Source organism: Aplosporella prunicola (assembly GCF_010093885.1).
Source record: "Aplosporella prunicola CBS 121167 unplaced genomic scaffold K452scaffold_7, whole genome shotgun sequence".
NCBI lineage: Eukaryota > Fungi > Ascomycota > Dothideomycetes > Botryosphaeriales > Aplosporellaceae > Aplosporella > Aplosporella prunicola.
In genome coordinates this window covers 235,942-261,786 of record NW_022983535.1, presented here as the reverse complement: position 1 = coordinate 261,786, position 25,845 = coordinate 235,942, and the positions used below count along the sequence as shown (strand labels likewise).

General features: G+C 54.9%; 7 protein-coding genes across 7 annotated transcripts; 4 read left to right on the top strand and 3 right to left on the bottom strand.

Moving 5' to 3' along the window:
• Nucleotides 1–450: 450 nt before the first annotated feature.
• On the top strand, nt 451–4,255 carry K452DRAFT_267126 (glycoside hydrolase family 115 protein; the record flags this gene model as incomplete). The annotated part of the gene is made up of 5 exons (XM_033538829.1): nt 451–1,340; nt 1,399–2,225; nt 2,279–2,422; nt 2,469–3,010; nt 3,073–4,255. The coding sequence occupies exons 1-5, from the start codon at nt 827–829 to the stop codon at nt 4,253–4,255; spliced, it is 3,210 nt and encodes a 1,069-aa protein (XP_033399738.1). The 5' UTR covers nt 451–826.
• Nucleotides 4,256–6,490: 2,235 nt separating this feature from the next.
• On the bottom strand, nt 6,491–7,300 carry K452DRAFT_285230 (uncharacterized protein). Its single transcript, XM_033540077.1, has one exon. The coding sequence runs from the start codon at nt 7,017–7,019 to the stop codon at nt 6,768–6,770; it is 252 nt and encodes an 83-aa protein (XP_033399737.1). The 5' UTR covers nt 7,020–7,300; the 3' UTR covers nt 6,491–6,767.
• Nucleotides 7,301–12,383: 5,083 nt separating this feature from the next.
• On the top strand, nt 12,384–13,418 carry K452DRAFT_356977 (uncharacterized protein; the record flags this gene model as incomplete). Its single annotated transcript, XM_033546083.1, has 5 exons — nt 12,384–12,441; nt 12,477–12,572; nt 12,623–12,972; nt 13,031–13,162; nt 13,204–13,418. 5 exons carry the CDS (start codon nt 12,384–12,386, stop codon nt 13,408–13,410), a joined length of 843 nt encoding a protein of 280 aa, XP_033399736.1. The 3' UTR covers nt 13,411–13,418.
• A 736-nt stretch (nt 13,419–14,154) lies between these two features.
• K452DRAFT_151594 (uncharacterized protein) lies at nt 14,155–16,935 on the bottom strand. The gene is made up of 4 exons (XM_033535539.1): nt 16,568–16,935; nt 15,490–16,400; nt 15,179–15,437; nt 14,155–15,118 (listed from the first exon to the last, which is right to left on the bottom strand). Exons 1-4 carry the CDS (start codon nt 16,766–16,768, stop codon nt 14,204–14,206), a joined length of 2,286 nt encoding a protein of 761 aa, XP_033399735.1. The 5' UTR covers nt 16,769–16,935; the 3' UTR covers nt 14,155–14,203.
• Nucleotides 16,936–17,541: 606 nt separating this feature from the next.
• Nucleotides 17,542–20,356, top strand: K452DRAFT_316793 (uncharacterized protein; the record flags this gene model as incomplete). Its single annotated transcript, XM_033544003.1, has 3 exons — nt 17,542–17,813; nt 18,721–19,317; nt 19,395–20,356. The coding sequence occupies 3 exons, from the start codon at nt 17,542–17,544 to the stop codon at nt 20,266–20,268; spliced, it is 1,743 nt and encodes a 580-aa protein (XP_033399734.1). The 3' UTR covers nt 20,269–20,356.
• A 1,216-nt stretch (nt 20,357–21,572) lies between these two features.
• K452DRAFT_345450 (uncharacterized protein) lies at nt 21,573–23,149 on the bottom strand (the record flags this gene model as incomplete). The annotated part of the gene is made up of 3 exons (XM_033545456.1): nt 22,600–23,149; nt 22,280–22,450; nt 21,573–22,205 (listed from the first exon to the last, which is right to left on the bottom strand). The coding sequence occupies exons 1-3, from the start codon at nt 22,798–22,800 to the stop codon at nt 21,573–21,575; spliced, it is 1,005 nt and encodes a 334-aa protein (XP_033399733.1). The 5' UTR covers nt 22,801–23,149.
• A 1,312-nt stretch (nt 23,150–24,461) lies between these two features.
• On the top strand, nt 24,462–24,885 carry K452DRAFT_151564 (uncharacterized protein). Its single transcript, XM_033535538.1, has one exon. The coding sequence runs from the start codon at nt 24,580–24,582 to the stop codon at nt 24,820–24,822; it is 243 nt and encodes an 80-aa protein (XP_033399732.1). The 5' UTR covers nt 24,462–24,579; the 3' UTR covers nt 24,823–24,885.
• Nucleotides 24,886–25,845: the final 960 nt, after the last annotated feature.

Here is a 25,845-nt window from a genome sequence, read left to right as displayed (position 1 = left end):
TCGTTCACCGCGAAACGAGATCAACCGTGTAGCGAGATAGCCAATCAGAGGCGCTCTTAGAAGTATTCTAACAGTCCCACACAGACAGCTTTACCTAGCAGGCAGTTAACTAGACGAATTTACTGTGTTTGATGTCGGCTATTTTTAAATTTAACAGCGAACTCAGTTGGTATACTAACATAAAGGCGTTAATGTTGGGGATACAGAGCTTAGCCAAATCACTACCGAATCCGTCCTCCCGAGCGAGCCTGACGACCCGCTCTGATTGGCTGTCTCGCTTCATGGTTGATCTCGTTTCGCGGTAAACGACGTTAACCGATGGTTGTCGAAATCTTAAACATCTGAATGTAGTTCACGTGGAAATTGTCAACATCCAAACACGTACTAGCGTCCGCCTGCAACTCCTCCTCCTCCGCAACCAGCTCACAAAGAAACAGTAAAAAGCCCAAGCACGCAACTCCCAGCTCGACCATCTCCCAATTCAACCGCCCAGCACAGCCGGGTAAATCTCTCGGACCCTGAGGCCCTGCCCATGACGCAGCCGCGCTCGACGATCAATGCAGTCCATTTAGCCAGCGCGCATGCAATAGCCGACGCCCCCGTCCCTACCCGCACCTGCATTGGGAGCTGCGGGGAGCAAGGTGTGGGGTAGAAGAAGAAGAAGAGGAGGAGGAGGAGGAGGAGGAGGAGCAAGGAGAAGTGAGATGACGACGATGAGCCGCCTGTAAGCCATTGGGCATCCGTGTTTATATATACGTAACATTGCTTGCACCCCCGAGCACAGCATGGCCGCTGAGCTCCCTGCCGTTTCTTAGTTACTTGCAGCATGCAATTGCAATTTCTCTCTCAGCTCCTCGTCTGCTCTCTCTGCCTGCTCTGCCCAGCACAGGCAATCGGCCAGAACGCCACCGTCGCTCTCGACAATGCCCCTGTCCCTGCCGGCGGCATCGAGCTCGCGAACCGTGACAAGGCGGTCCACGTGCTGCTGGATGGGGCGGACTGGCCCGGCGTGCTGCGGGCGGCGGATGATCTCGCCGTGGACTTTGGCCGCGTGACGGGGCGTAATGGGAGCGTCGAACTAGTGGGCGATGGGGATGTGCCTGGGAACTCGTCGGTTCTGTTTAATCTGACTGGAAAGGCGAGGTTTAAGGTTATGAAAGGAGCTGGGGAGCAGGGAGGCGTTGTCATCGCGGGGACGGTGGGCAAGTCGAGCGTTGTGGACGATTTGGTCCGCGCGGGCAAGCTTGACGTTTCTGCCATTGAGGGGAAATGGGAGGCATTCACTTCCACAGTCGTCAAGTCTCCGGTTGCTGGAGTTACCAAGGCGTTGGTCATCGCCGGTATCTTTGTCCATCCCTCAAACCCCCAGAACAATCCAGAAGAAGCTGACCCGCCCAGGCAGCGACAAGCGCGGCACCATCTACGGCCTCTACGACATCTCGGAGCAAATCGGCGTTTCGCCATGGCATTTCTGGGCGGACGTGCCCGCGCAAACGCATAGCAGCATCCAGGCACTGCCAACAACGAAAACGCAAGGCCCGCCATCAGTCAAGTACCGCGGCTTCTTCCTTAACGACGAGGCCCCAGGCCTGACGGGCTACGTGGACGCCAAGTTCCCGCCCTCGTCCTGGGGCCCCGGCTACAACGCGGATTTCTACGCCCCCGTGTTCGAGCTGCTGCTACGCCTGCGCGCAAACTACCTCTGGCCCGCGCAGTGGAACAGCATGTTCAACGTGGACGACGACCGCAGCCAGGCGCTCGCGGATGCGTACGGCGTCGTTATGGGCACTAGCCATACCGAGCCCATGATGCGCGCGACCAACGAGTGGAACGTGTTTGGCGACGGCGCGTGGCAGTGGGACACGAACAACGCGTCGATCAAGCCGTTTTTCGAGGAGGGCGCCCGCCGCGCGAAGCCTTTTGAAAGCGTTGTCACCATGGGGATGAGGGGGAGTGGCGACACGGCTATGAGTGACGATATTGAGACGGCGATGCTGGAGGATGTTGTGCGGACGCAGCGCGAGATCATCAAAGACGTGTATGGAGATGAGACGGCGGTGCCGCAGATGTGGTGTCTGTACAAGGAGGTGCAGGGGTACTATGAGTCGGGCATGAGGGTCCCCGACGATATTACGCTTCTGTGGACGGATGACAACTGGGGGAACATCAGGAGGCTGCCGGTTGGGAACGAGACGCAAAGGGCGGGAGGGGCTGGCGTGTACTATGTGAGTGCTGGATTGGTTTGTAGTTCAAGGTCCCTTGGTGCTGACGACTGCAGCATTTTGACTACGTAGGAGACCCTAGAAACTACAAGTGGATCAACACGGTGCAGCTCCAGCATACGTGGGAGCAGATGCACCTCGCATACGAGCGCCACGCCAGGGAAATCTGGATCGTCAACGTGGGAGATCTGAAGCCGCTGGTGAGTTCAAAACGGAAAATTGCAGTTCTACTGCTTACACCTGCAGGAAATCCCGATCAGCCACTTCTTCGACCTGGCATACGACATCGATCTCTGGGGCCCGGACAGCGTATCACGCTGGCTCGAATTGTGGGCAACAAGAGAATTCGGCTCCGAAACCGCAGCGCAGACCGGCGACATCGTCAACACATACACGCTCCTAGCCGCCAGACGAAAGTTCGAGCTCGTAGACCCAAACACGTACAGTCTGATAAACTACGAGGAAGCCGACCGCGTCCTTGGCGAATGGCAGGAGCTCTCCCAGAAAGCGCAGTCCGTCTACGACGCCCTGCCCGCAGCGACGCAGCCCGCCTTCTTCGAAATGGTCCTGCACCCCGTGCTAGCCGGCACAAACCTCCACGACATCCACATCAGCGCCGCAAAGAACCAGCTCTACGCCGCGCAGGGCCGCACAAGCACAAACGCGTGGGCGCAGCGCGTGCTCGACAAGTTCGACTACGACCACGCGCTCAGCGAGCGGTACAACACGCTACTGGACGGCAAATGGGCGCACATGATGGACCAGCCGCACCTGGGCTACGCGTACTGGTGCGCCTCCCAACCCCTTCTCCCCCCCCCCCCTCACTCACTGACACACACGCGCGCAACAGGCAGCAACCCATGCGCCAAACCACGCCCCCCCTCCAGTACATCCACCCGCGCACCCGCGCCCTCATCGGCGACATGGGCGTCTCGATCGAAGCCAGCAACGCCAGCATCCCCGGCGACGACCGCTGGCACGCCCTCTCCAGCGCGACGCTCACACTCCAGCCCATCTCGCCCTTCGGCCGCGCCCGCTGGCTCGACATCTACGCCACGGGCACGCAGCCCTTCGAGTGGCGCATTGCTGCTGCGCCGTGGGTCCGACTGTCGCAGACGAGCGGTACTATTGATCCCCGGGGAAACGCCACCGATGTCCGCGTCTATGTCACTGTCGATTGGGACGCTTGTCCGCTTGGCAACGGGAATACCACGCTGAATGTCTCGTCCGATACTGGCTATGGCACGCAGTACAGCGCGCCGCGTGTTGTTCTGCCCTATCAGCATAACGTCCTCCCCGCCGATGTCCCTGCTGGCACGTTCGTGGAGGCAGACGGCTATCTCGCTTTCGAAGCTACGCATTACACACGCCTGGGCGCTGCTGGCACCAACACCTCTTCCCTCACCTCCTCCTCCTCCTCCTCCTCCTCCTCCTCCTCCTCCGCCGCCGTCGACGACAGCCTCATCCCGCACCTCACGCCCCTCCCCGCCTACGCCCGCACCAACAGCAGCGTCAGCAGCGACAACAACAGCAACGGCGCCCTAACGCTCCTCCCAGCCACCCTCCCCGTCTCGCTCTCCCCAGCCACAGCGCCATACCTCGACTACGCGTTCCACGCCTTCTCATCTGTCCACAACGCTACCGTCACGCTCACGCTCGCGCCCAGCTTGAACAACGACCCCGAGCGCCCGCTCAGGTATGCTGTCGCTGTGCTTCAGTCTGATTCCACCAACACCACCAACACCACCACTTCCACCGGCACCGACGACGTCAACGCCACCGCCACCGCCACCACCATCCGCATAGTCTCGCCCGTCCCCCCCGCCGAACCGGGCACCGAGCCCGCGGGCTGGCCCGAGGCCGTCGCGCGCGCGGCGTGGGCGTCTAGTTCGCAGGGCTGGAGCATCGCGCCCGGAGAGGGCGTGCTGCGGGTGTGGCTGCTGGAGCCGGGCGTTGTGCTACTGCGCGTGGTGGTGGATTTGGGGGGTGTGGGGGCGTCGTATTTGGGGCCGGGGGAGAGTGGGCGGGCGTAGTTTGGGATGGGGGCGGGGGTGAAGGTGTGGGGGGATTGGTGGGTGTTAAACCAAAAGGCGGGCCCGCGCATTTGATGTGCAGGTTTAAGTGACCTATATATTCTAACAGTGGGGTTTTGTATGTATGAAGTGTGTGAAGAAGCTCGATTGGATTGGTTGGTTTGCTGGGCTATGTAACTATTCCTCGCCTCTCGTGCCCTCGTGCCATGCTACCTGCTACCTGCTGCTGTTTACTGCGCTTGCAACTAGCGCCTATTACGAAGCCGACGCCACTCATGACGCGGGCGGCGGAGAAGGTTAAGGACGAGGAAGAGCGCAGCGAGGAGGAATACGCGGAGCAGGATGAGCAGCGTCATAGTAGTAGTAGTAACTAAAGTCGTGAACTTGTAATCCGGCGCTATCGAGAAGACGAGCCGGTAGTATCGTGTAAACTACACATCCAACGCAATTCGCTCACGCCCCGTCTAGCCGCTGAAGCCAGCTACGAAGAGGCACTACCCGCGCTTCGTAAAGGCAGGGATGAGCGCGCTTACGCCCTACGCTGTGGGGGTGCACGTACGGAAATAGTAGCCCGGAGTGGTGTTGGCGCCGTCTTTGTCTTTGTGAGAAGAGGGAATAGCGCTGCGTACGTGCTCGTTTAAGGCTTTTCGGTTGGTGAGTTTTGTGGCCGGCTGGTCGGGTCTTAGGCGCGTTGGTGGGCGTTGTTGTGGCAAGGCTGGTGTGCGTGGAGGGCGTTGGCGGTGGTGTTGGATTTGGACGCGATAGCGGCGGCGGCAAGTAGAGGGGTTTGCTTGGCTGCTTGGTGTCTGGAGAGGAGCTGAGTGAGGAGTTGTTGGGTTGGCTGGGGCTGGATTTGGTGGTGTTCTTGTCGGAGGAGGAGGTGGTGGCGGTGTCCTTTATTGCTAACACATCTGGCCAGATGAACGCATCTGCAGGGAAACAGTAAGACTACTGGGAAACAACCATAGGTTCTTACATGTCCCTAGCCGTGCAAACCAAGCTGTCACAAGCAACAAACAGACCCTCTCGTCTACTCGAGCACGCTTTACCGCGTCAGACCCTCCGTGTTCGCAGGTTATTTCCTGATATAGTAATACCTAAAGGCGAATCACTGTCTACGTGTACCTCCCACTGAGAATACCGCGCGCTAGGAGCTATCCCTCCACGCCAGTCCAAAGCTCCCCGCTGCTAGAGGCCGCGGACGGATAGCGCACGCTCAGCGCTTGCTCGTATCCTACCTTATGCGCCATCCTCGCCCTTTGAACCCGATGAAATAAGCGCAGCTCGTGTCCTTTCTAGACCACCTGTGTAAGCCCTAGATTCTCGTCTTTGTTTGGCCTCTGCGCGCTTTGTTTTCAGTCCATGTGCGCAATACACCCAGCCAGTCCTCTTGATGCAACCAACGAACCTTCCTCATCTGTGCGATATCCGTGGTTGGTGTGACCAAAGGTGGATTCGTATGCTGGGATTGTGAGAACGTGTCTAAAGAAGTGGGAAGAGGCGCGCTTGCAGCCACCCAGCGCTGTGAATCTAGCCGGTTTCTCGTACTCGCGTTGAGGAGCTTGCGCCCCTCAAGTTTTTGCTGTGCTTATTGTTGTGTAAAGTGCTTTCTATGGTTTTTTTTTGGCGCTTTCTGTTGTGCTCGGGACGCGGTATTTGCGCTGCTGGTGTGGAAATCGTGATTTGTTGGTTATGTCTGACGGTGAAGTAGTCCCAGGCCGGTTTGCGTGAGCGCGGAGGACGGTAAGGGGTCGGGCGCGCTCATTCCGGTCGGTAGGACAGCAGGCGCTGGTGCTGGTGCAAGGGAGCGTAACGATGCTTTGACGGGCATCCTGTGAGGCTGTCGGTGGGTGCTGTGGATAGCCGATGCTATGTCCGGCCTCTGGTGGATGGTCGCGGCTTGGTGAAGCACTGTGTTTGAGCGGGCTTGAGCAGAATTGAGAAAAGGGAGAGAGGAGGGACGGTCGTGTTGTCTTGCAAAGAACATTGAGGTTGAAAAGGGCTGTTTCATGGACCATGGGAGCTCGAATGCGCCTCTGCCGCGCATAAGCAACACCAATTGCCACAGCGGAGGCATTGAGGCAGGCCGGACATGAGACCCGGTGCTACTGACGGGCACTACGGACTACACGAAGCAACCGCCGGCCTACCCAACACCAGCAACATCAACACCAGCAGGAACATCACCAACAGCATCATCACCAGCAGCTTTAAAGACCAAGGTTCTTCCTCGAAGGCTTGCATATAGCAAACACAACAATGAAAAAAAGGTCAGGAACTTCAAAGAGAAGTTCGCGTCAGCCCGAAACAGTGCAAATACGGGCGACACAGTGCCAGCGGCAAGAAAGCCGTTGACGGGGTCCAAAAACCGGTTGACTTGGGTGCTACCGGGGAAAAGATAGCGACCTAGCAGTTCAGCAGTCAAGCAGAACTAGGCCCTCAGCAGAAACGTCTGAGGGCCACCATGAGAAAAAAAAAAAAAGAAAGGTAGGTTGGGGGTGGGGGAGGGAACTTATATACCTCGAGGGAGAGGACCGTGCGTGCGTGATGAAGTCATAAACCACGAGCGATGGAAGACCGTGGAAGCGTCTAGCAGGTCCTGGAAGCAGCCTGCAGGGCGTGGAAGCAGTGGGGAGGCCGGGGGAACTGCTGAAGGCATGTGCAAGGGGAGTGGGCCAATAGGAGCGGCGGGGGAGACTCCCCTGCGCGGGAGAGGTGATGGGGCTGAGTGAATGGCCACCAAATCTACGTCAATGATGCTCATGAGGAGCACATTCGCCTCCACGGCGAGATTTGGTGATAGAGACTGCGCAATGAGCTCGAACCAAGCTGATAGCAGCAGGATTTCAATCACTGAGCAGCAGTGATGCTTTGGATGGGAGTGTCACGGCCAGCCGCCGGGAAGGGCATCACTCAGTCAGAGCAAGCAATTGATGCATCTGGCAACGCTTTTTGCCTCCACAACGAGCAATTCGAGCTCCTAGAGACGATATCATCTACAATCTGGATAAACATGCCTTGCCGTTCATAGCATCACTCACTGACCAACAGCTTTGAGGATGGTCCGCGCCCCTACCCACATCACCCCTTACCAAAACAGCCTTGCCATTCACAGCAACAGTGCCATAGAGTGGGTGCGGCAGCTCTTGTTCCCGCCGGCGGGCCGCGCCAAAACCTCACAACTCACAGTCTCACACGTGCCATCGGCAGGAGGCTCCTGCAAACGCCTTCTCCCCCGCCCAACCTGTCCTTCATTTTTCCTTCAATTGTTCTTCAATGGGTGCAGTGTCAGAAGAATTTTTAGAGCTTCAAGATGTCGCTTGTATTGCACTGCCTCGGGCGGACGTCGACGCTGCATGCTGGTTGTTGCTTTTGCCTTGCCGCTTGCCTGGCCTTTCGAACTTCTGATTTATCATTGAGCCGCTCGCCTTGTGTGGGCCTTTGAAGAAGGAACCCGTGCTTTTGATTTTGCGATTGGGCTGTTGGGTGCGGTCGCGGTGGTGTGGGCTGGGCGGACTAGGGCGCTTCACTGTTGTGAGATGGCTTTGTGAGGGCGCGGGCATGGTGGGGATAGTGTAGGTCAGCTGGCTCGGGTGATTATGCGCTCAGATATCTTTGGCGACCATGTAATTGTAGTAGCCAGCCTGTTACTTCAAGGTGTTGTGCCCACCGAGACCGTTTTGAAGTTGTGTTGCCGGCTTGGTTCTCTGCAGCTTGACCCCGTCCTACAGGAGCACCAACGCCGACAGACACCCCAAACAAGCCTCGTTTGGGTAATTTGACATCCTCGACCATCCTAATGAGACGCTAAGCACTCTACTTTATGCCAAACTCACGGAAAAGCGAGGGTAAGCGTTGTCGCGGCCCTCCGGCCTGGAGGCGCAACCGACAGATTCGCCAAACTGCCATCCAACACCACTCGACTACGCCCACAACCCATCCAAGGATAATCAGTGACATGTCTTACATGAAGCAGCATACCACAGGCCATCAACGTCACTTATAACAATCTCAACGTCACCAAAAGCGAGAAGCGCGGCCTGACAACCCAAGGCTTTCACGCGGGCGAGCGTGAAACTCCACTCCCGACGCGACTCATCCACCTAATCTCAGCAAAACAACATCCTAAAGCGCCGCTATCAGCTCCAGCAAACACTGACCACGCCCAATCAATTCTACCCTTTGTGCGTGACGGCGGTCGAAGAGCTTTGTTACCCTCCCCTTCGCTAAAGCGACCGAGAGACCGGCTCGAGAGAACCTGGGCTCATAGGAATGCAACTGGAGCAATAGGAGTGCCGATAGGGCAGTGTGACATTCAGGGGTGCGATGCAGGTAAGTGGTTCTATGCCAGAGAGTTCCATGACTAGCTTAGTAGGGGTCTTTCCGCTGACTGAGAAGCTGACGCACGAAAGGCTGTCTCACAGAAGCACAAACTATCACGAAGCCCGAATCCGCTGCCCACAGGCCCTCGAGACACTATAAAGATCCAACAACCAACTGGCGCAAGCGCAACTCGCAGATATCAAAGGCCTTCGAAAGCCGAAAGCGACGGAGACGGTCCGATAAGTTTACCTTGCCTACGTTTCCTACCCCTCAGACCGCTGTAGCCGCGCCGGATGAGATTACTAGGCCATTTGGGAGCCTGGTAACAGCCTTGGAAGAAATGCACTTGTGGGTGCTGCAGCGGGAGAAGCGGTTGGGGGAGGAGGTACATTCTCCGAACAATGGCAGGGAGGTAGTGGCGGCGAGATTGTGCGCTTCATGGTGGATAGTGCTGTACAGTAGAGCGAGCATATGTACTGCTTCTGCAGCTGCTTCCACAAGGATAAGCTTTCGTGGGTCGGGTTACCGGTCGAGGGGCTTGGACGAACTTTTTCTGTCTGATGTGTTGGTGTACTGTAATCCCTCTTGCAGTGGACCGAGCTACTCGAAGTAGGCGCAGGTATGCTGGGATGTTGTATGGAGCAGGCTGCTGGACGTCGCGCCACTGCCTTGTTGATTGCCTTTTATCGGCGCAGCAGAAAATTCCAGCAGCAAACACTACAAGGAAACGGGAGCAGCAACAACTAACAAGCGGCTTTGTCGGTGCGGCAATCGCTTTCACAAACTTGTGATCTGAGAACAGGACAGCTTCTAACCTACGACAAGCAGCACACCAACTTCAACAATCAAAACACCAGCTTCAGTGATCCATTAATAGGGACGCAAAAGTCCGACCTTACAACAGCACATATGAGCGAACAGAGCACTCAAGAAACGACAACAGTAATCCCCGAGGAAACACTCACTCAAGCCCACCCTCACTAACAACCTCCAAATCCGCTACAATAGTACCAGAGCCCCAGACCAAGCCAGACCGAACGAGCTAGCAAGCTGCAATACCGTACGCGTCACCGGGCCGTACAGCCTCAGCACAAGAAAGCGCAATCTCTCACTCCCACGGCCAGGGGTCGGCATCGTCCAGCCTCATCACCGTCGGTCCGGACAAGCGGGCGGTTAGCTAGCGGACCGTCATAACCGTCTCCGTAGCGTTACGCCAAGAATAGTCTCGTCCTGACGGGGCTTGGTTCAGGGGGACGCCGGGCAGACGGTAGTTGTAGAATTGGTGTTGATTTTTGCTCGCGTACCAAATATTTGATGGTGTTGAGGGGCAAACGCCACCCCGCGTTGCCTAACTTGGCTTAGCTCTAGGGCTTCGGGCGCGCGCCAACGAGCGAACGGGTGAACGATCGCTGGCTGGTCTTCGCGAGCTCCTCGCTGAGCCGCGAGAGGCCTGTTTCCTACCTGAAATCGACCCTCTAGGGCTGGCGGATGAGTTGCGGGGGACGCGGGGGTGCGGGTTGGCGAGTTATTTCGCTCAACACTACGCCAAGACTCGTGATAGCAGTCCGACTGAACCGGACGACCCACTTCACCGTCCGAATGAACGAGTGGGCCGTGGGGACGGCGGGCTATCCGTCCCGCCCACCGTCCGGGCCGGACTGGACGATATCGCACCCTGCCCACGGCTTCGTCCGCACGAGAAGCCACACAAAAGTTGATGACTAAGGTAGCGGTACCCAGGCCGCTTTTAACGCCCTCACATGAGTGAAAAGGGGAGGCCGAGAGGAAGGTCAAGGGGAAGCGGGATCGGGAAGAGTAGATGTTACATAGTAAACCATCGGCCAATCTCAAACACAGTTCACATAGAACACCCGCTCAGCAGAGCGCAGCGAGCATCAGGTACAAACACCTCTTAGCTTGCCACTCATCAAAAAGCAGGAGGAGCCTCCTCCGCAGTTCCAGCCAACAGTGAATGAACACTCTGACGCGCCATCGTAGTAGCTGTGGTGGGTGAAGGCACAGTGTGCGGAGCCAAAAAGCAGCACCCCAGCTATTATAACTATTACCACCGCGAGATTCGAACACCCAACCAAGCGCCCAAGGGGTTTTCCCCAAAATAGGCAAAAAAAAAAACTGGCTTTATCTCTTTGAAAAGCGTATCATCCTTAGGGCAGGGGCCATGCTAATCTTCTCTGTATCGATACTTATAATAATTAGACCAAGTGCCCGAAGGCGAAAGCTAGTCCCGCTTTTTGGACCTATAAGCACAGGAAAATGCAGAGGGGAGATATTGGGTGCCGCTGTGGGCGGTCAGTGTGCCCCGACGAGCGCTTGTAGGTGAGAGCTTGTGTGCCTTGTGCCATTCCAACGCCACCAACCTCATTTATACAACTACAACTACCTCACTGCCTGACTCTCTTCTAGTGCTAAGCAACCAATGCGCAGCTAATGCGAGAGGCCTCCGGTTTGACGATTCACTCTCTCACGACACCCTTTACTTGCCTCCGGACAATAAGCCAGCAAGCACCACACCAGATACTCCTCCCAACGACAGCACTTGCACATATCCGTTAGACGGGAAGCGACAAAACCAGCTCTGCGGACTACGGTTTGCGCAAAGAGGGAGGGTACACTCAGTTTGGTGGACAAGTTGCACACCGGAGCGAGAGCGTCAGCGAATGGGCGCTCATTCATTTAGGCACTGGCTATAAGCGAGACCAAGGCCGCGGAGGAGCGACTATATGCGCAGGCAGAAGGTACTACAAGGCATAATGAAGCGCCCACTTCGCGACAAAGAGGGAATGTTGACCCATACACGTTTACACGACCTGGGGCGCATAAACCGTTACGTTTCATTCCGTGCGTATTCCGAATTCCGGAACACGGCATAGCATCCAACCCCATAGGACTAGAAGTGCGGGATAGTATCCGCTTACTGGAACTGGTCCATTGGAGCGTCGCACACACACTCATGGCATTGACCGAAATTGCAGAATTTTGAAATATTAACGAAGAACAAACAAGTATATTCATACAGTTATATAATTTGGGGGAGTAGAAAGGACCGAAATGCAAACGTCGGCTCATAAAGATGTAGACTGCCTAACGTTTTGGCCTTATCATCCCAGCTCGCTGATCCGATCAATGTCGGTCTGTAACTCTGGTATATGCGGTTTATTTGTGGACATCTCATAAGACACAGGCTGTTCCGCTCCTTGGGCTCCGGCATTGAAAGAAGGGGGTTCGTTCCTGACGTATTGAAGCCTAGAAGGTGAATGCTGCTCTCCTTCGTCAGACCGCCGCTGATGTTCTTTCCTCCGGTATGCTCGTTTAAAGGTCAAATCCCGTCGGTAGAGGTGAATACCGAGAAAAGCGAGCATAGCGAGGGCGACTGGTACTCCGATACCAATGCCGATCTTGGATTCCGTAGAAAGGCTGTCGGGGGAAGTACTTGAGGGTAAGGCTGGCCCAGAAGACACTGTTATGTGGCTTTATGTGGAGATAGTGATGCCGTTTCGGTTGATGCTGTTGTAGTAATGGAGGCAAAAGAGGAATCGATGGTCGATGATGTTTGCTAGGAAGTTGTGGTCGGACTCGCGTTGAGAATGTCTCCTCTATCTCCCAGCCATAATCCCAACTCATCCTCGCAATAAGAAACAACATCTGCGCAGCAAAAGCCGCCATCCAAGCATTTGTTTACACGTGGAAAACGATTGCCCGTGTTCGTTTCATCTAGGACCTATTAGTGTCTGTGCATACCCTTACTACAGGACGAGGAATAGAAACGATTACACAAAACAAAAAGATGGCATTGGAGAACTTACTTCCTAGGCAAATTGTTGCACATTGGGTGGAATTCCAAGGTTTGACTGCGCATGGTCCTCGTACAAAAGTACAGTTATTGTCCTTGGGATTATGGCACAGACCATTGGGGAGGCATTTGCCATTTGCTCGAGAAACTATGGGCGTACATCTTCACCAGGGAGCCCGTTCAGTGAGTGGTAACGAAACATGTCTTTGCTCGATCTCTGTACTAACAACGAGGGAAAGTTGCCCTGGGCCTCAGCGTTGCTCCTGCGAGTATTTCGGACAGTGTGACCTTAGGTTTTGGCCCCAGACTCCGGAAGGGTTACCAGACCTACCAGAATGGTAGTCTTACATCGTCCTGCTTTTCCTTGCTATTGCGACCAGAACTTTGCCCAACTATTCGGCTGGGAAGAGGACACCTTCGCTGGGTATTGTGGGTTTATGCAGGTGGCCGTGGTACGGTTGAAGTCGGTCGTCAAGACAAGCTACCCGTGGTGAAACTTGTGGCTGTGAGGCATGGCGCTGGACGCACGACTAACGACGGCAAGGTACCATCAAGGAACACGGAAGAACACAGCCAGTACCGAGTAAGATCCAACGTGATGTTAATAATGTTGAAGAGTCCTTACATCTCCGACACAAAAGCACCAAAAGCCCCCACCACCCAGACCAGTGATCATGATCACCGCGCACAGCACAGCACACGGCCAAGACCGCATTAACCGGCCACTACTATCCGTTTCAGTTAAAGATTCGAGCGATCCTGCCCTTTATACAGTATGTACTATGTACAACACGCTTACCACTGCCTACTGCAGCGAAGGAGCGCTGGCGATCGAAATCTCTTGATAAGGTGGTACGATGTGGTTGCTGCACTGCGCGCGCGCACGCAGAAGGCTGTTTGGTGGTTTCGTGCACCACTACTACCACCGCCGCCGCCGCACGCGCTATCACCCGGCGCTCTCGTGTACCGTACCTACCTCCCACGGAGTAGAGTAGCACAGCACCCAACCGCACCATCATGATCATCAGCCACCCCATCAGAAAAAGGGCCGCAGCAAGCAAGCACATCAGCGCAACAAACAACCCACACAGATAGCATAGCATAGCATAGCATAGCATAGCATAGCATAGCATAGCATAGCATAGCATAGCATAGCATAGCATAGCATAGCACCGCATAGCTAGCCATCAATCAATCATCGTCATCATCATCTCAATCAATCACCAAGAGTAGGAGAGAAGAGAGCAACTACCAACCAACCAAGCACACAGCACGACGCCTCTAAACGCCCTCTCGGAAGCAGGGGCATACGTATGCACGCACCGCACCGCACCGAAAAGCCAGAACCAGAAGAAAGAAGAAAAAAATGCGCACCCGCGCAAGCACATGTCAATGTACAAGACCTCACGGCCAAGGCGAGGGGGGCCAAAAGGCAAGAAAAGCATAAACACCCGAATAGCAAGAGGAAATAAAAAGAACATGAACAGAACAGATCCAATAGAGGATGAAGAAGGAAAAGAAAAGAGAAGAGGGAAAAGCCAACCTAGTCCTTTATCTTCAACCAATCGCTCGAGCTCTCGAATTGTGATAGATAGGGATAGCGCGCCACCTGCCACGCACGCAATGTGTATAATCAAGAGAAAAAATGAAGCCGAAGAAAAATCCAAAATACAGGGGTATCAGCAACCACTAAGATCATCGACCCCCTCGAAATAGATGAAAAAGCAGCAGCAGCAATAAAAGAAGTCATTGTTGATGTTCTGCACAAGAAAGAGCGCCTGCCTGCCCGCTAACTCGCTCGATCACTGCTCAGCTCAGAAGTATGCCGAGCTGGAGGAGAAGAAGATCGGATCATTCAAGATCGAGCTCATCGGGTCGAAGAAGTCGCTCGTGTAGTCCGCGAAAGGACCCATATCGTGCCCCGCCGTGCTCAGCCCGCTCGTCAAGCTCATGCTCCCCGTCATCGTCGGCAGGCTCAGCGTCGGGAGATTCGGATCCAGCGTCGTGACAGCAGACGCCGCTGCCTCCACCGGCCCACCGGCGCTGCTGTTCGGGATGCTGTTGCTTCCGCTGCCCGTTGCCGCCGCCGCAGTGGTGGCCCCGCGGTGCGGCGGCGCCGGCGTCGTGCTGCTGCTCGTCTCCGGGTCGGTGGGATTGTTGACCGCGGCGTCGAGGTTACCGCGCGTGCCCTTGCCGCGGAACTGCTCGCGCCAGTGCCACAGGCTGTCGAAAACGACGGACATGGACATCCGGCAGCGCACCTTGAGGTGGATGCTGACGTCGACCGAAGGGCCGACATGACCAATACGGAACGTGTCTGCGTCGGTAATCTTGGGGTTGCCCGCGCCGCCTGCCTTCCACAGCTGGGCCAGTACTTCGGCCAGTCGCTGCGGGAGGTCGTTGTTCCGCACTGACGTCTGTCGGATGCAGGTGATGAGGCGGGAGAAGTTCATGCGTGAGCTTGACAGCTGCACTTGCGGTATCGTGTTGGCGAAGTTGGAGTTGAGCAGGCGGTTGAGCGTAAAGCCCGCTGCGACCATCATCTGCGAAATGTAGTTTGTCGTGTAGAGGAGTTGGCTAGTCTCTTCAAGGAAGAATATGGATGCCAGGAATTCGTTCGCGGCCATGAGGAGATTAAGGAGGTCCATATGCCAGCCATGTTCCTGTTTGTTGAAGAAGGCGTACAGTTGAAGATTCAAACGGATGGCGCGAAGATGCAGGAGGTCGAGGTCGTGGAGGGGGTTAGCTTCATCATCATCATCTCCAAAAGGAGCCGGTGACAGTTCCATACCAGTGAATGTCGAATGCCGCAACCGTTGTTCAAGGTCATTCAGATTTGTGGTCTCATAGTTGATGAGAAGAGACTTGTCGTCGTAGAATGACCGACTACCCGAGTCGCTGTACAAGGCCTTGGTAATCCTGGCGGCAGAGCGTTCAAGCATGACATGGTTCACCAAGGATTCCGGAAGCCGGTCCATATGGTCGTGCTCAAAGGATAGGGCCGAATCAAAAAGGGTCGTTGACGGCTGTCCAGTCGCTACAGAGACACTGTACTCTCCTATTAGCACCAAGAATGCACACAGCGGCTGTCACTACTTGCCAGTGAGCAACAATATTGCACACCGCCCAGGTAGACAAGCGGTCCTTGATGTCTTCATCCCTGAGCTGAACATGGGTACGGGAGAAGTCCTGGGCGTGAGACGGTTGATGTAGACCATGGTGCATGGCGACCTGCATCATTACCCCTGCGAGTATGAAAGTTTCGTCAATGGTAGTGCTGCTTGCTGGAAGTGGCCACGTGCAAAGGAGGCACAGAGCCTTCACGATGTGATAGGATTGCGGGACTTCGGAAATCGTCGTCCACAGCAAAGCCCTGTATGCCGGCGTGAGCTTCGATAGCAGCGTGTTGTCCCTCTGGTAATGCCTAGCTGCGACTATTATTATAGTCCAGAAAAGGATCCTGGCCTGAGTCATATACGCCTCAGGGCTCTGCTCAGGATCGAGCAACGGCAGGAACGGGTGGTAGTGTGTGAAATACTCGTGGAACAATTCCTCGACCTGCTCGGTGCCCAGATAGACCTGTCCCAAATGGTGGGTGTGGCTACGGTTGTTGTTGTCAAAGGCCGGTGATGTGTTGAAACCGCCTTGTTTCAGGCTCACCAGGGACGACACTGCCTCATCATGAGTGCCGCCCGTGTACTGTTGTCCACCGGCGAGGAAGCTGTTGAAAAGGGTCGATTGGTTCGAGTCGGTGGGCAGGCCGTTGGAATTGTGGATGGGGAAGTTGGCCGAAGGAGTCATTCCCGCCGATGCCAGCTGCTGCTTGAGGGCCGCCTCGCTCTGTTCCAGCTCCCTGACGCGCGACTTGAGGTCGATGGCCTCTCGCTCCATCTCGGCATGTCTGCTACGCTTTCCGATGCGCTTGAAGTTGGCCGAGACCTGGCAGGTCAGGTTCTGCTTCCGGCAGCGCGAGCATGGTGTGAAGGGATCCTGGACCACATCGCACTTGAGCTGTGTTCAGGGACGGTCGTTAGCAAGAGAGTATTCGAATTGGAAGCCACGGCAAGCGCAATTGGGCCCGGCGCGCAAGGCAGGCCCGCGGGCGGTGATCGACAAAAAATATTTTGAGCCTTGCGGACAACATGGTGTTTCGGAGAGCAAAAGTGAGGTCTACGCACCTTCTGCTGCCTGCATTCGTTGCATGCGCGCTTCTGAGCAGCTTTCTTGGAGGCACCGTGGCCGTCATCCTCGTCATGGTTGCTTCCGGGCGAGCTTTCGAAGCCGGCGGATGACTGGGATCGCTTCACGCCATGATGGGGCGTAGTAGGCGATCCGAAGCCAGAGAGGTGACTTCCGTTGGTTGGAGACGTGGCAGCCATCCGTCCTGCCGGCCTGCTAGGTCCCTTTCTCTGAGACGTCCGATGTCGCTGGCTTGGGCGGAACCGGGAGCTCTGGCGGGGAGAGTTTGGTGTCAAGGTCGGCGGCTGGCGGGGCTTGGTGCAGGAAAGAAATCTAACCTTGTTTTGACTCCTAGCGCTTATCGATCTGGCTCAGCACGACCACACGGCCAGAGGCAAGCGAACGGGCCGTTTTATTCCTTTCCGGAGAAATGCCTGGGGATGCAACTTCGAGGGTGAGCAGCTGTCCTTTGCGGTCTGCTTCTCCCCCGCCCACTGCTGCATCTCTTTCCGGCAAATGCGCCCTGCTTCCTCATGACTCATGAGCCTTTCGCAGGAGGATTATGTGTGAAACTATGGCCAAATCCACCGCACCGCGCTGCCTCTGATGTTTCTGTGTCAAGAGCAGACAGGCCGCTCAACACCAACATGTCTACAAGCCCGGTGTGAATATAGTTGGACGGGCACCACTACAGCGTTCCGTGCGGCGGCGTCGTATTTAGCCTGCAAGAGCTCGACCGGGGAACTTTGTGCATGGTCCACGATCATATCTACATCTTATCTGATGATCAAGATGGTGGCATCGAAAGAGGCCGATTTCGCTGCTTGACGGCGCCCGGTCTGAAACAGATCTTCGAAGCCAGGGTGGGAGGATCTTCTATTCCCTGTCCCATGTCTCTCCACGCGCGTGGTCACGAACATGTCTGATATCACCACCGTGCCACCCTCTTTGTCCACCTACGGTTCCGTCAACCATGTCACCGGGCCAGCTCCAGAACGATGTGGTCAGGACCGAGCTGGATTCGTCTACATGGGATGACATCAAGGTCCTCATAATGCCGACATTGGACGGCAGAGAGAAGCAAAGGCAACCGCAATATAAACCATCTATCAACCCATTGACAAGCAGACCTACCGACGTTCACCACAAAGATGCACCTCACTACCGTCAATGGCACCAATGCGGCCAGAAACAAGCGCGCACCCAAACCCCCGGCACCAAGTACTCGTACCGCGCAACCCCCACGTGAGCAGCAGCAACAAAGAAAAAGCACCCAGCAGCCAAAATGCCCAATCAGACAAGCAAAAGCACAGCATCCATCGAGCAAGACAAGCCATCGGGAAGACATTCCCATCGCGGCGCAGTCCGGGGCCCCTTCCCCGCCATCCACCAACACGGCCCGCGACCCACCCTCACCCACCTACCCAGCACCACAGCAATCCGCAAACACAGACACCGACCCAGCTCTGAACCAGTATCCTGCTATTACATGTATCCACAACCCCCCACACAACCACACAACCGCACGTCGCACCCATCACCCACGCCCAAACAACCCCACCCCACCTCCGCACTAGCGGCATGTGGGGAAAAGCAAGTACTCTAAGATGCGGCGATCGCAACCGCGCGCAGCAGCCAACGTAGCTTACCTATTACGGAAGGGCGGTCCATCCCTAGCCCGACAGGGCGGCCTTATCTGCGCGCGCCTGCACCCACGCCCGATAAGAGCTCCCCCAACCCCGCGAATAGCCGCTCCTCCGTGAGGGGAAACGGGGAACGGGCGCCTGCCCTGTCTGGCGCTGCTGCGCCCGCGGGACACATGGCTCGCTGACGCCCCCCCCCCCCCCCCCCCCGGGAGGGGGAGAGGGGACGTCATCAATGCTCTTGCTGCGTGGGCGATAGGCTGTTGTGTCTATGTATGGAGGTCTGGAGCTGCGCTTCGTATCGGCGAGCCGAGTCGTGCTGTGGCATATCTACCTACCTTACCTGCCTGCTCGATCGGTGTTTGGAGCGCTTTATTTAACGCAATACTACCGTCTTTTTGAACACCGGTTGCCGAGAACTACCTACGTACAACCAACCCGCTACGAACCATACCCCTCATCTTAGGCGTCGTCGTCCCCGCGATGCCCATAAGACCCCACACCAGCAGCATCCGCACCACCCCCCTCCTCATCCGAACGCTCCAACCTCTCCCCCTCTCAAAGCACCATAACAATGGCGCACGGCGCGTCCACCGCAGCAGCTCCAAAGCCGCCACCGTGACCGCCGCGCCCGACCTCGCTGCGACGCAGGCCCCGCTCCCAGCAGCAGCACAAGCCGAAGCGCGCACCCCCGCCCTAGCAGTCCTCCCCCTCACCAGCGTCCTGCGCACCTACCTCATCACGCGTGTCTCGTCCTCGCCAGCGCTATGGGGGCTGTCGACCGCAATCCTGCGCCGCATGGCGAGCCCGTCCATTGCACTGATGGACCCGGACCGGAACCCCGTCTTGCATTGGCTGCTGCGGCACACGTTCTATGCGCAGTTCTGCGCCGGTGAGAACAAGGACCAGGTGCGCCGCACCGTGGCCGCCATGAAGGACGTCGGCTTCCATGGCATTATCGTCGAGAGCGCGATCGAGGTGCTGCCGGATGGGAGGGAGATACCGGGCCCGGATAGCGCGGCAACGAGAAAGGAGATTGAGACTTGGAAGAGGAATATGCTGGAGACAGTGGCGATTGCAGAGAGCGGGGCGTTTGTGGCGCTCAAGTACGTTGCTCCTGATTTCTTATTGTGTTTCTTGTCAAGGTACCCCAAGAATTGGGCTTAACGCGAGTGTCCTGCAGGTGGTCCGGGCTGGGGCGGTATGCGCTGCAGCTCTTGAAGTCGAACCAGCCACCCACGCCCGAGATGGCAGAAGCGATCCACGAGGTGTGCGAGCGGGCTGCGGCCAAGAATGTCGCTCTGCTACCGGGAGCGGAACATGAAACCACAAATGAGGGCATTGACTCTTGGACGTTAGATCTGGAAGCCCAGTACAACAGAACAGAACCTGGTTACGCGCTCATGTACAATACTTATCAAGCTTACCTCAAGTCCACGCCTGCAAAGCTCGCGCGCCATCTTGCTGCCGCGCAGAAGGATGGATACACCTTGGGCGTAAAGCTCGTCCGTGGTGCTTACCTTTCCTCCGAGCCACGGAATAGCATATGGAGTACCAAAGAGGAGACAGACCGGGCTTACAATGGTCTTGCCGAAGCGCTTCTCCAGAGGCAATATGGAAGTGCCCTGAAGCCCGCAGACGACGCAGCAAGCAAGCAATTACCGCCTATCGCTGTGATTATAGCGACGCACAATGCCGAGTCCGTTCGTAAAGTGCAGAGGCTCCGCAATGAACAAGCCGCGGAAGGGCGTTCACGCGTCAGACTGGCATATGCGCAGTTGCAAGGCATGGCGGACGAAGTAGGCTGCGAGCTCATTAAGTCGAAGAAATCGGCGAGTCTGGCTCAGGAAACGAGCGCGTACGGTCCGTTGTGGAGGAAGGTGGACATACCCAACGCATTTAAGTGCATGCCATGGGGGACGACAGGCGAGTGCTTGCAGTACTTGCTGCGAAGAGCTTCCGAGAACAAAGATGCAGCAACAAGGACGGAGGGTACAAGAAGAGCTATGGGCGCTGAGCTAAAGAGGAGATTGAAGGCTGCTATGTGGTTAGCATAGCTGATCGGATTAGAATGTGATGAGGTATATACCCTGCGAGCGTACCCGAGACATGGCTTCATCCCGTCATACTGAGATTAGATTGGCGAAACCACCGCGTTCTTCTCACAGCGCGGTGCAAACGCCTGGCATTAGTCTGGGTAGACGTATCCTGATATACGTGACCATCGCTTCACCCATTCAGTCCTTGTCTGCAATGGCCTGTGCTGTGGCCGGCGGATGCATGCCCGAAGTCGTGGGTCACGTCGCTGCTAAGGAAGAGTGCATCGAGACTCCGGTCAAAGAAGATAGAGATGTACCTGTCGCAGCCTGCGGTTAGCTGGGGAAGCTCGCGAGTTTGGCCGATGGAGCTACATACGACACCAGACTCGATAGCGGCATTTTCAGGGTGGCTGAGCAGGAGGCATGACTGAAGTATGATGGCGAGGCAGGGGAGAGGGCGGCGACGAAGAGAGGATGAGATTGTGATGCATTGGGAAAGGTGTTGAGGAAGCTCTGGCTGTCGCGACACCACGAGTCGGGCGCGTCGATACCCCAGCGAACTCATGGTCCGTGCACCGGCCGTGACGTGACGGACTTAGTCACGTGTTAGTGTCGAGAACTTCATACGGGACGACAACTCTGAACGTGCTTGAAATTTTCAAGATGCGCTGATTGGATGCCATTCGCTTCCTTTGTGGATTCGAGGAAAAATCAGGCCTCGTTTAAGTGGCTAAATGTAATGAACCAAAGCATTTTTCCATTGTCACCTTCCCCTGGCACATTATTTGTCGGTGATTTGCTTGATGAACTCTTTTCTTTGTTGATGTTATCGAATACTGCTTGTAATTCCTTCCTTAATCATTCTTGACATCTTCTTTTTCTGTCTGGAAGTAGTTGGTGTTGTGGCTCAGGTAAGAATGCGAGGGAGGCCGCGATAAGGCACAAGAAAAAGGCTGGGGAAGAGGGCGGGCAGTGCAAGCATTGTTACGTGAAAGAAAGGCGGGCTCGGTTGCTTATTGATATTAAACAATGGCCAGAAATCTACCGAGGAAGTCATCAGAGCCGGTGCAAGCCCAGACAGGTGCATTAATGTTAGCTTTTACCAGTATGTGAGTTTAGAAAAATAGAAAGCTGAGCAACTATCCAAAAGATCGCTTCATGGTGGATGATGAAGCATCTCGTTGCTTCGGAACATGGGTCTTTTGGACCCTGGCTCGTGCCTGAGGCTGTGAATCGGTTCTCCAAGCGACGACTTACCGACTTCACCAACGTCCTGCGATTCCGAGGTGTTTATTAACACGACGTTACCACCCATATATAAGTTAGAAACAGGTGGTTTTGCTTGCACAGTTAGCTCCCCATGCTGCGGTGTCAAAATCCCGTGCATCGCAATCTGTAGGCGGACACGCTGCATCCATCTCATCCCATGTCCATACGCAGGATACCCCTTTATCACCTGTGCGAAAATCGGCGGAATGCTGAAATCGAGGCCCATTTCGAAGGTAATGGGAATAACGCACCAGGCGCTCAACGGTGAGGCCGTTCGGGCTGCGATTTGTGGATTGCAGGAAGAGAGAACTACCACGGCCAGTGACGGCGCACTCTACTATCCCATATCCGCCGTGCAGTTGCCTCGAGAGCTTGTCAACCTCGCGGTTGGAAGGCTTGGTTGACGTGGCTGCAGCAGCGGCAGGAGGGGAGGCATTGTGCGCAGACAATTCGAGGTAGTTTAGCCCAAAGGAAGGATGATAGGAGTCGAAGACGGCTTTAATGAGTACCACATGGGCGTCTTGCGAAGGCTTATAACCGTATGATGGCTGCCTTGGAGGGTAGTGCCTCTCGGTGTGGTAGGTAGTTGCTGGATCTTTCCTTGTGACAGGGTTGGTGGCTGTTGCACCCCTAGGCGAACGTGGCTGGGGGGGAGTCGCTGCCCCCTTAGGCTCCCCCAAGTTCACCTGGTCAACCCTTACGCAACAACCATTCCGCAACCACCACCCTCCCCAACACCACACCACCCCCAGCCGCTTACGACAGCCAGGCTTGTGCTCTGTTTGCGATGCTGCATGTCGCTAGCTTTCAGTGAGCCGCCCATCGCTCCATCCCTAGCCGCACCCTCAAGGGCCTCTGTCCATTGCGCGGCGTTGCCAAGTCGCCCCTCTCCCCTACCAGCAACACCACCACAGCCTAGGGCGTAGCCCGACTGATGATGGGCGGAGATGAAGAACCATCAACTAGAGAGGCCGCTCGAGAGACCTGCAGCGAGCGGAACGATCGGAAGCGTCGTGGTGGGCGAGGCTCTCACCCCCAAGGTCTGTCCATCCCGCACCTCCGCACCCTCTGAGCACACACGTTGCTCAACCCCCCAAAGACACATCGATTCCCTCTCCTTAAGGCTTCATTGATGATTGAGTGACTGGTAAAAGCTGACTGCCAGTCTGACAACAGCTCAATGGTCGCTCTTCGTTTGGCTGCCATCAACGCCCTCACTACCTCGGACGCGACAGCATCCTTGACGGACATCCAAGAGGCCAGGCCGCCCATCAGTCGCATTGCCACGACAGAGCCAAGAGCGTGAAGACCATGAATAAGCAGTCCGCGGGGCTGTGATCGTCAGGTCCATTGTGAGTCGCCTCTTTCAAGCCTCACTTCTTCCACACAAAGAACGAAAGATTTCACGACTCGAAGGCGACCAACCTCCTTAGTCCACCGTTTCTTTGCCATTTGGCCGGTCGCGCAGCCACAGAGTCGACCTTCCGTTGAAAAAGACGCCACCGGACATATACCGATGGCAATCAGCGTTGGATATCGCTGCAACATCGATCTTTTCGGGATCCGAGCTCCAGACTCATCAGCCTCGTCAATATACAAGAGCATAGACCAGGCCGGTAATGTTTCTCGTCAATGAACATCCTAAAAGTACGAACAGCTGTGCCGGAACAGCTGCTCGACACGTTCACTTGGCCCACCGCAGACCCGCTCGTCTGAGGACAGATTGTTAATCTTGAACCAGTCAGCTGCAGGACTGTTAGCAGGCTGAACTGATCGGCCTGCACCCGATGGCCTGCCCTTGGCTGCCTTCCTCGCAATTTCCTGAACAGCGGCGGGTTGTGCCCGACCAGGGTTACCATAAAGATGACCTTGCATTCTCAGACCGACTGTTCCTCGACCCCAGCCCCGCGAGAGCTCGTCACGGTACCACCAAAGCTCGTGGCCCCTACCATCCGACGACCTCCACATCATGGCTCGGCTGAGACTCTTTCGACTATCCCAGGCTTTTCTCAATCATGTCGAAAGGTGCCTCAGACAGAGCCTCAGACGGAGCCTATGCAAATCCTCACGGTGTATTTCTGACCATAACTCAACCCAGTCAGGGGGACTTCCTGGTTTCAACAACAAACCCTGATACAATACGACGTTTGGGAATTGCTGGAGTCTTGAATCTTAGACCACGATGGACCATGTCTTTCATGTGGCAGGAGAAGATGGTATTTCAGGTCGAGAGATACGGATCCTGAGATGGTGTGTTGGAAAATGTCAAATGTCCAAGCTCCTTCAACCTTGAAGCGTCCATAGATCCAATATGAGACTGTTCCTCTCTAGCCGGGGCTTGGCCCCGTGCATCTCTTGCATCTTGTGATTCTCTTGTCTGATTTTCGTCTTCTCTTTTCTTGTTACTTCTTACTAGAGTCTTTTCAGATTTTTTCCTTCTCTTCATGTTTTATGTTCTCGAAAGTCATCTTTCCTCTTCTTCACTAGTCAATCTTTCTTCCTCGAGCTCATCTCTTTGAGCCTTTTTCTTATCTCTGTCTTTCTGTTGTCAAGTACCTGGCTGTCATTCGTGCAGCACGTGTGAACGCGCCTTCTCTGTGTCCTTGTAATTCGTTCCCCTTGTGGCAAAGAGTACCTGGCTGCATCTATGCGGCACGTGGGAATGAGTCTTCTTTGTGTTTTTGCTGTCTCTTCCTTCTGTAACGATAAGTACCTGACTGCTATACATGCGGTGCGTGGGAATACGTTGTCTCTGTCCTCCTGTCACTTGTTTCTTTCCGTGGTAACTAGTAGCTGGCCGTATCCATACGGCATGTGGGAATAAGTCTTTTCTGTGTCCTTGTCGTTCGTTATCTTCTTTGTCGACAAGTACCTGACCGCCGTACAGACAGTACGTGGGAATGTCTCTTTTCTATGTCATTGGTTGTCAATTCTTATGGCGATGAGTACCTGGTCGGCCATGAGTGCGGCATGTGGGAATGAGCCTTCCGTTTGATTTCTTTGACTGTTTCATTTTTTCTGATCCAATAAGTACCTGACCGCATTAATGCGGTACCTGGAATGCGTCTTTCCTGTCTCTTTCCCTTTTACTCCTTTTTGTGCCCAAGAGTACCTGGCCGGACATTCGTACGGCACGTGGGAAAGTGTCTTTTGTGCGCGCTTGTCATTGTTTCGTCAAGTGTCGATGAGTACCTGGCCTGTTTGGGTAAGTGGGAAGTGTACTGTTTTTCAAGATTGAGTACCTGGTCTGTTCAGACACGTGGGAACGTATTTCTTTTTGAATTTAGTACCTGGCCTGCTTAGGCATGTGGGAATCGTACTGATTTTTCCAAGAGTTGAGTACCTGGCCCTACTCAGGCATGTGGGAATGTATTTCTTTTTAAATTTAAGTACCTGGCTTTTTCAGGCACGTGGGAATCGTACTGTTTTTCAAGTGTTGAGTACCTGACCTAGTTGGGTATGTGGGAAGGTTTTTCTTTTAAAGTTGGAGTACCTGGTCTGATCGGACATGTGGGAAATGTACTGTTTTTCAAAAGTTGAGTATCTGGCCTGCCTAGGCATGTGGGAACGTGTTTCGTTTGAAGTCTGAGTACCTGGCCTGACCGGGCATGTGGGAAATGTGCATCTCCGATCGAGTACCTGGCTGCTTGTTCGGCAGCATGTGGGAATTTCTTTTCGGCTTGTTATTCTTATAAGTCTTTCGTTTTCCCATCTGCTTTTTGTTTGCGGTATCGATTGCTTTCCTGGAATTACGGTCTCAGTTGAGCTTTTTCCAGCTTTTCCTCCTTCAAATTATCCTATCTTCATGAAGATGTTCCTCTGTCTCATTACCAGTCAATCTTTTAGCTCGCATTTTCTTGAAGTATTCTCTTTTTTTTCCTGGCCACACGGTCACAAAAAGTCTTGTCCACTTTTCTCTTCCTTCAATTATCATTGAAGATATTCATTCTCCTCATCCACCGTTGATAGTCAGTTTTCTGACTAACTCTTTCTTGAAACTCTCTCTCTCTTTCTCTTTGCTCTTGGAGACACCGTTTCGGTCAAGTCATTTTCCATCATTGAAGTCTTTCTGCTTGGACGTCCTCTTTTCTCTCTTTTCCAGTGCAGCTTATCAGCGAGTCCATGGCCGAAAGTTTCTTTCCAAGTCATCCTTATCGCTGCCTCTATCATGAACTTTCTTTCTTTTGCTTTCCGAAATCTGTCTTTACCAAACCCTTGGATGATTTTCTCTTGTTTGACCTTGTTGGTTTGGCATTTGAGCTTGAATCTTTCTTCTATGATCTCAAGTGAGATGCCTCCAAATCTTCAATGTCTTCTCATGTCATT

Excerpts from the sequence above, each read along its gene's own strand:
- K452DRAFT_285230 (XM_033540077.1), bottom strand. The coding sequence starts at position 7,019 with ATGAGCATCATTGACGTAGATTTGGTGGCCATTCACTCAGCCCCATCA.
- K452DRAFT_151594 (XM_033535539.1), bottom strand. The coding sequence starts at position 16,768 with ATGGCTGCCACGTCTCCAACCAACGGAAGTCACCTCTCTGGCTTCGGA. Across the intron at positions 16,401-16,567 it reads ACGAATGCAGGCAGCAGAAG|CTCAAGTGCGATGTGGTCCA; the intron begins GTGCGTAGACCT and ends CCCTGAACACAG. Across the intron at positions 15,119-15,178 it reads GGCATTCGACATTCACTGGT|CTCGACCTCCTGCATCTTCG; the intron begins ATGGAACTGTCA and ends CCCCTCCACGAC.
- K452DRAFT_151564 (XM_033535538.1), top strand. The coding sequence starts at position 24,580 with ATGCGTCTTTCCTGTCTCTTTCCCTTTTACTCCTTTTTGTGCCCAAGA.